This window comes from Sardina pilchardus, chromosome 1 (genome assembly GCF_963854185.1).
Source record: "Sardina pilchardus chromosome 1, fSarPil1.1, whole genome shotgun sequence".
NCBI lineage: Eukaryota > Metazoa > Chordata > Actinopteri > Clupeiformes > Clupeidae > Sardina > Sardina pilchardus.
In genome coordinates this window covers 745,419-753,432 of record NC_084994.1, presented here as the reverse complement: position 1 = coordinate 753,432, position 8,014 = coordinate 745,419, and the positions used below count along the sequence as shown (strand labels likewise).

The window sequence follows — 8,014 nt, the reverse complement described above, 5'->3', positions numbered from 1 at the left end:
AGGAGGAGGAGAGGAGGAGTGTGTTTCTACAGGAGCTAAGGGAGGAGGAGGAGGAGGAGAGGTGGAGGAGGAGAGGAGGTGGAGGAGGAGGTGGAGGAGAAGGAGAGGAGGAGTGTGTTTCTACAGTAGCTAAGGGAGGAGGAGAGGAGGTGGAGGAGGAGGAACAAGAGGTGGAGGAGGAGGTGGAGGAGAAGGAGAGGAGAAGTGTGTTTCTACAGTAGCTAAGGGCCTTCTCTGGCTCTAGCACAGGACTACTTACAGAAAGAGAGAACACACACATTTCCCCATAGAGCTGCCCACTCTGGAAAACACACAGCCCTCATCTGTGTGTGTGTGTGTGTGTGTGTGTGTATGTGTATGTGTGAGAGAGAGAGTGTAAGTGTGTATATGTGTGTGTGTATGTGTATGTGTCTACCAGGGCCGGATATTTTCCAGAGTAAGCTGCCGTCTGGCTCTCCAGGGTGTTTAGTGCAAATAATAAACAAACAAACAATAAATAACTACAGTAGTAAATAAAAACAATAAATAACTAAATAAATTACTAAGTACAGTAGTAAATAAAAGCACTAGTAAATGAAACCCATACTGTCCTGAAGCTCCGCCCTCTGGATTGTCTCTTAGTGTTTGCTTGTTTACTTGTTTACTCATTTGTCCACTTGTTTGTTTGTTTGTTTGTTTGTTTGTTTGTTCATCAGGCTGGACATGGTCAGCAGCCTCGGGGTGGGTGTCGTTGCAGTGTCCGTGCGCATTGAACCCCCACCCTTAACTTTTGACCTTCAGAAGATTGTGGAAGACACAGGGCCACCAGTAGCCGTGGAGGTCATGACCTGACGTGAGAGTTAAACTTTAACCTTTGAACCCCACCACCAGGCATGGAGGTCATGACCTGATAAGTGATTTGACCTTCAGCAGCAGGCACGAAGGTCGTGACCTGACGTGTGATTTGACCTTTGACCCTGATGCAGAAATAGACTGCAAGTGGAAAAGTTTGTTGCACAGGAGCACAGGCAACCTGGAACCCATTAAGCACCCACCCCCCCACCCCCCAAATCTAAACCTACATCACCCACCCACACACACACACATACACACACACAGCAACACCTATAAAAATCACTATTCACTATACAGCTGACTCTGTGTCTGAGCTGGTCCTGAATTAGTCTTCATTTGCCCCCCATCCGGCCCTGATCTATCCTTTATTTAGCCCCGATCTATCCTTGACTTTGCCCCGATCTATCCTTTATTTAGCCCCGATCTATCCTTTATTTAGCCCCGATTTGGTTCAGATTCAGCCCCAATTTATCCTTTATTCAGCCCCGATCTATCCTTTATTTAGCCCCGATTTGGTTCAGATTCAGCCCCAATTTATCCTTTATTCAGCCCCGATCTATCCTTTATTTAGCCCCGATTTGGTTCAGATTCAGCCCCAATTTATCCTTTATTTAGCCCCGATCTATCCTTTATTTAGCCCCGATTTGGTTCAGATTCAGCCCCAATTTATCCTTTATTTAGCCCCAATTTATCCTTTATTTAGCCCCGATTTGGTTCAGATTTTGCCCTGATTTCTCCTCGATTTAGCCCCAATCTGGTCTTGATCTGACCTTGACTTAGCCCCGATTTGGTCTCGATCTGACCTTGACTTAGCCCCGATTTGGTCACGATTTATCCTTCATTTAGCCCCGATTTGGTCTTGATCTGGCCTTGACTTAGCCCCAATCTGGTCTTGATCTGACCTTGACTTAGCCCCAATCTGGTCTTGATCTGACCTTGACTTAGCCCCCGATTTGGTCACGATTTATCCTTCATCTAACCCAGATTTGGTCCTCGAGCCTCGACGTAGCCAGATGCACACACACACACCAACCCAGATCATTCCAGAGTCAGCTGGACCCTACGCACACAGGTACCCCCTCCTCTCTATTCCGTGTTGCCTAGACGACACGCACGGCCCCCCCCGCCCCCCCCCCCCCCGCCTCTCCTGCGCCCAGTCGCCCTGACAACCCCCCCCCCCCCCCGAGCTTGTGGCGCCCCTGCAGGCGTGGCGGGGTACTAGACGTCTAGACGTCGGACTCGATGCTGGGCATCCTCTTGTAGACGCGGCGGGCCCCTCCGGCGCTCATGGCGCGGGGCGCGGGGTAGGAGGCGGCCTGCTGCAGCGGCGGGGGCGGGGCCACGTAGGGCATCAGGTGCTCTGAGGGGTAGAAGAGCTCGCTGGCCAGCAGGGCGGCGCCGTGGTGGTGGTGGTGGAGGTGGTGGTGCGAGGGCGAGGGCGAGGGTGAGCTGGTCGCCGTGCCGACGCCGCCGCCGACGCCTAATGTGAGCGGCACCAGCTGCTTGTAGATGTCCGTGGAGCTGCGCCCGTGGGCCAGCCGCCGGTCGTCACGCAGCGTCTGCAGGAAGGGGTTCTCCGACGGGCACAGCGGGTACAGAGACTTGCTCCTCCTCCCCACGCCCAGCCCGCTCACGCCCGCCATGGCAGCAGCCGCCAGGCCACCGGGGGGCGCTCCAGACGAGCAGGAGGACGAGGAGGGCATCGGGGGCAGGTTGGCGTAGGGGCTGGCTTCCTGTAGGCTGACGCGCCGCGGCCCGCTCTGACCCGGCAGGTTCTCGTACGAGTGCTGGCGTCGGATTGGCTCCTCGGTCTGGAAGTGGCTGATGAGGCCGCCGCCCTCCTGAGCGGAGGGGTCGTTCTGGGGCAGGTAGGCCGTGAAGGAGGGCGACTGGGGCATCTGGGGCATCTGTGGGGGCGGAGGAGGCTGGGGGTCGTTAGGGTGCGTTAGCTGGTCCTCGCTGATGTCGTAGAGGCTGGCGGAATGCAGGCAGGCGTCGCAGCGTAGCGGAGGTGAGCGCACCGTGTAGAGCCCCGAGTAGCCGCCGCCCCCGACTCCGCCCCCGACGCCCCCGGACACGCCCCCGAGACGAGACAGGCAGCTGCGGCAGTGCGTCTGAGCTCCGCCCCCGACTCCGCCCCCGACTCCTCCCCGATCGGAGGCTCCGCCGAGACCAGGCTTGCCGTAGGTGTTGTACTTCTTGTCCTTGGCGGCGGCCGTCGCCATGACGTCGGGGTGCGGGGGAGGGCTGGAGAGCAGGCTGCTGTTCAGCTGCAGGATTGGCTGCGGCCCCAGACTGGGCGGGCCCTTGGTGAACGAATGAATGAATGAATGAATGAATGAATGAATGAATGAATGAATGAATGAATGAATGAATGAACGAATGAATGAACGAATGAAATAATGAAATAATGAAATAATGAATGAATGAATGAATGAATGAACGAATGAAATAATGAATGAATGAATGAATGAATGAACGAATGAAATAATGAATGAATGAATGAATGAATGAATGAATGAAAGAAAGAATGAATGGGAGGAAATTAATGAATGAATGAGTGAAATAATTAAATAATGAATGAATGAATGAATGAATGAATGGGAGGAAATGGATGAATGAATGGGAGGAAAAGAAGAGAGAGAAAGAAAGAGAGAGATATTAGAAAACATGGACTCTACACAAACATACCATCCTTTCAAATCAGCTAAAACAGTAAAGTCAAGTCAAGATTTCCAGCTCAGTCAGTCATTGGACTGATAATTCAGTCATAGATGGCTGACAACTGACACTCACAAGTAAATAAATACCAACCTAACCATGAACATAAAACAACTGACACACTCACAAAGTTAATGCCAACCATGAACATGAAACAACTGACACACTCACAACTATAATATCAACCTAACCATACATAAAACAACTGACCTTCACAAGTTAATAAATACCAACCTAACCATACACATAAAACAACTGACACACTCACAACTATAATGCCAACCTATTTATATTCATAAAACAACTGACCCTCACAAGTTAATAAATACCAACCTAACCATGAACATAAAACAACTGACACACTCACAACTATAATATCAACCTAACCATGAACATAAAACAACTGACACAATAAGCAAATACCAACCTAACCATAAAACAACTGGCATAAAACAACTGACTCTCCCACGAGTATAACAAACAACTGGATACCTTGGTGCCGTTGTCGCGGTGATGGTGGTGGTCGCTGAAGAGGTCGGGGAAGTGCAGCGCGGCGGGCTCGTGGTCGAGGGAGGCGAGGGAGGAGTCTATGGTGAAGACGCCGCTGCCCTGGCTGCTCTGGCTGAACAGGTGGTGGAGTGTCCCGGAGGTGGTGTGGTTGCTCTGGATGCTGCCGCTCTGCTGACTGCGTAGCGTCGACAGCTCCAGGTCGCTGAGGTCGCGAGGCAGCCGCCCGCGTTTCCGTAGCGACGGGGCCTCCTTCGCCTGCTTGTTGTTGTTGTTGCCGCCGCCGCCGGGAGCGCCGTTTCCCCCGTGACCTTTGCCCTCTAGGGTTGAGAGGTCGGGCGCGTCCTCGGGCAGGTAGCGCTGGCTCTTCATGGGCAGGCGCGACTCCAGCGACGCGGCGGACTGCAGCGGGGCGGTCGCCATGGACACGGCGGCGGCGGTGGTGATGGGGGGCGTGGCCGAGGGCGTGTCCTCGCCGCCTGGTCCCGCCCCCTGACGCAGCGTCTCCACCGACTTCTTCCAGAGAGCGCGGGGCTTGGACGCCGCGGGGGCGGGGTTACGCGACGCCCCATTGGACACGCCCTTATCCCCGGCCCCTCCTCCTCCTCCTCCTCCTCCAATCAGGTTGTGAGGCGCGTCGGTCATGCTCAGGGCCCGTTGCCCCGGCAACAGCGCGGCGTTGTTGAGCGGCTCCTTGAGGCGGTTGCTGAGCAGGCTGCCCGTGTTGCTGTAGACCGTGTCCTTGCCCGCCGCTGCCCCCTGGCTGTGGCTCTTGGCGGCGCCCATGATCTGCAGGATGCCCAGGCCGGGCGGCGGCGTCGGCAGAACGTTGGGGTGGTGGTTGCCCTGGCGACCTGGCACCAGCTCCTTGGCCGACTTGAGCAGGTGCAGCATGTTCTGCTGCGGGCTGAAGCCCAGCTCCGGAGGCTTCTTCAGCTCGATGTGAACGCCGTGGATACAGCTCCATATGCCCTGCACACACACACACACACACACACACACACACACACACACACACACAGTATTAGCAATATGTGTTCAGTTATGTGCTTTATGAACATTGTTAGCTATGTGAGCAAATAGCATTTTGGCAATTATTTCCTAAATGAACAACATTAGTGGCATTAGCTGTGTCACCCTGACAGTGTGACCGGTCTTCACTCTGAGCTATGCTGGATTAATAAGCACTATTTGCTTTATGAGCTATGCTATTACTGTGGTCCAGTAGCTCTGTTAGTTATGAAAGCTTTAATAAGAACTATTTGCTTTATGAGCTATGCTATTACTGTGGTCCAGTAGCTCTGTTAGTTATGAAAGCTTTAATAAGAACTATTTGCTTTATGAGCTATGCTATTACTGTGGTCCAGTAGCTCTGTCAGCTATGATAGCTTTAAGAGCAATGTTAGCTTTATGAGCTATGCTATTACTGTGGTCCAGTAGCTCTGTTAGCTATATAGCTTTCAGAGCAGTGTTAGCTTTAAGAACAGTGATAGCTTTATGAACAGTGTTAGCTTTATGAATGCTGTTAGCTTTATGACCGTGTTAGCTTTATGATGAGTGTTAGCTTTATGAACAGTGTTAGCTTTATGATGCGTGTTAGCTTTATGAACGCTGTTAGCTGTATGAACAGTGTTAGCTTTCTGAACGCTGTTAGCTTTAAGAACAGTGTTGAAGTTCCGGTTTGGCTAATGGCGGAGTAAGCAGCAGATCGGAAGAGCTCTGCCCTAATTCGACATTTATTCCACATATTCGGTTCAAAACCACTATTAGTCTTTGGTGACCCGCCTGTATATGTCTTGGACATACTAAGTGCTACAATTAGGCTGAAATGAGCAGTAAGGACAAACTTAAAAGCAAGAAAACCGACAAGAGCAGTGGCAAAGAGCTAGCCTCCGATCAGGCTAGCCACGATGACGGAGAAAGCAGCCCGGTTTCGCTGACTGAAATACAGAAATTACTCTCTGGCATGGAAGAGCGAATTATTGCCAATTTAACGTCGCAGATTTCTTCTAATCATGCCACAATCGCCAAACACGACCAGACGATTCAGGAAATCGAAACGGCGATGAATGACTTTGACGGGAGAATGGTTACAATGGAGTCAGCCCTTAGCAGCTTAACCAAAGAAAACGAGCAGCTTAAATCTAAGGTTGATGACCTTGAGAACAGATCCAGAAGATGCAACATACGAATAACCGGCATACCAGAGGAAGAAGAAGGCAAACAACCAATCTCATTCATAGAATCCTTCCTGCAGGACGTTTTTGGAGCTGAGGCTTTCTCCCGCACTGTGACCGTTGATAGAGCGCATAGGCTAGCCGTCCAGAAGAGGCAAACCAGTGGTGCTACACCGCCGCCACGTCCGTTCATAGCGTGTATTCACCACTTTCAGGTGAAGCAACGAATAATGCAGCTAGCGCGTGAGAGAGGTTCCCTGGACTACAAGGGGTCGGAGATCCACATCTATGCCGACTACAGCGCTGAGGTGGCCAGAAGAAGAGCCATGTTTACCCCCATCAAAGCCCAGCTCAAAAAGGATGGATTGCGTTTCAGCCTGCTGTTCCCTGCGAAGCTCCGAGTGATCGTCCATGGTAACAAGCACGAATTCAACACACCGTCCGAAGCTTCAGCCTTTTTGGAAAGCAGACGTCTGCAGCAAAGTGATTCAAATGAGACTTCTCCTTCCTAGGCTATTAGCCTATTATAGCCTACAAGCACAGTTACCTCTTGGGTGAGTTTGTATGTGTAAAGCCTGGCAAGTTATAGCTAGGCCTACATGTCTGGATAATATGATTTTTTTTCTTTCTTTGTGTAGCCTATCAATATTGGCTCCAGTCTTAGGCTACTTTATTCAGAAATTCATTTGACATGTATAGCTAATACGCTATTATTTGAGTTTGAATAGGCTACTGGTGGGAGTGTTCTTCTTAGCTTTTGAATTTGTATTACATTTATTTACATTAACAACAGGGCGAGGGCAGCAAATAGCCCCAGTAGCAAGTTATGATAGTATATTGCCACGCTCTGAAGCCATCTTGTTATAGGTTGTGCACTTAGCTCACCAAACCATTTTACAGATGGAAATATTTTGTCAACAAACGTGCCACACTTGTACTGCAACATATATATTGCATTTTATGTTGTTGAAATCTGACAATCCTAAATTACACATATACCTTTATTTTCACATTGCCTCTATCTTCGTTCAGAGTTCAAGTAAGCTATAAGCTCAATGCTGCTGATCATGTCATACAGATGACATGTTATGTTCTTAAAAAAATAACAATAATAATAAAAAAAATACTGCATTGCTGTTCTGAGACTTAAAGGGTTTGGTCTACCACTGAACAGTGTTAGCTTTATGATGAGTGTTAGCTTTATGAACAGTGTTAGCTTTAAGAGCAATCTTAGCTTTATGAGCAGTGTTAGCTTTATGAACAGTGTTAGCTTTAAGAGCAGTGTTAGCTTTATGAACAGTGTTAGCTTTATGAACAGTGTTAGCTTTATGAGTGTTAGCTTTATGAACAGTGTTAGCTTTATGATGAGTGTTAGCTTTATGAACGCTGTTAGCTTTATGAACAGTGTTAGCTTTAAGAGCAGTGTTAGCGTTATGAGCAGTGTTAGCTTTATGAGCAGTGTTAGCTTTGTGATGAGTGTTAGCTTTATGAGCAGTGTTAGCTTTATGAACAGTGAAAGCTTTATGAACAGTGTTAGCTTTATGAACAGTGTTAGCTTTATGAGCATTGTTAGCTTTATGAACAGTGTTAGCTTTATGAACGCTGTTAGCTTTATGAGCAGTGTTAGCTTTATGAACGCTGTTAGCTTTATGAACAGTGTTAGCTTTATGAACAGTGTTAGCTTTATGAACAGTGTTAGCTTTATGAGCAGTGTTAGCTTTATGAACAGTGTTAGCTTTATGAACAGTGTTAGCTTTATGAGCAGTGTTAGCTTT

General features: G+C 49.3%; 1 protein-coding gene across 1 annotated transcript in view; it reads right to left on the bottom strand.

The window, feature by feature from the left end:
• Nucleotides 1-2,060: 2,060 nt before the first annotated feature.
• The window catches only part of grin2ab (glutamate receptor, ionotropic, N-methyl D-aspartate 2A, b), a 77,375-nt gene continuing 71,421 nt past the window's right edge, over nt 2,061-8,014 (bottom strand). The window contains exons 14-15 of the mRNA XM_062517938.1: nt 4,048-5,034; nt 2,061-3,140 (exon numbers count right to left, since the gene is read on the bottom strand). Coding sequence (XP_062373922.1) covers nt 2,061-3,140; nt 4,048-5,034 — 2,067 coding nt within the window. The remainder of the gene's footprint in view (nt 3,141-4,047; nt 5,035-8,014) is intronic.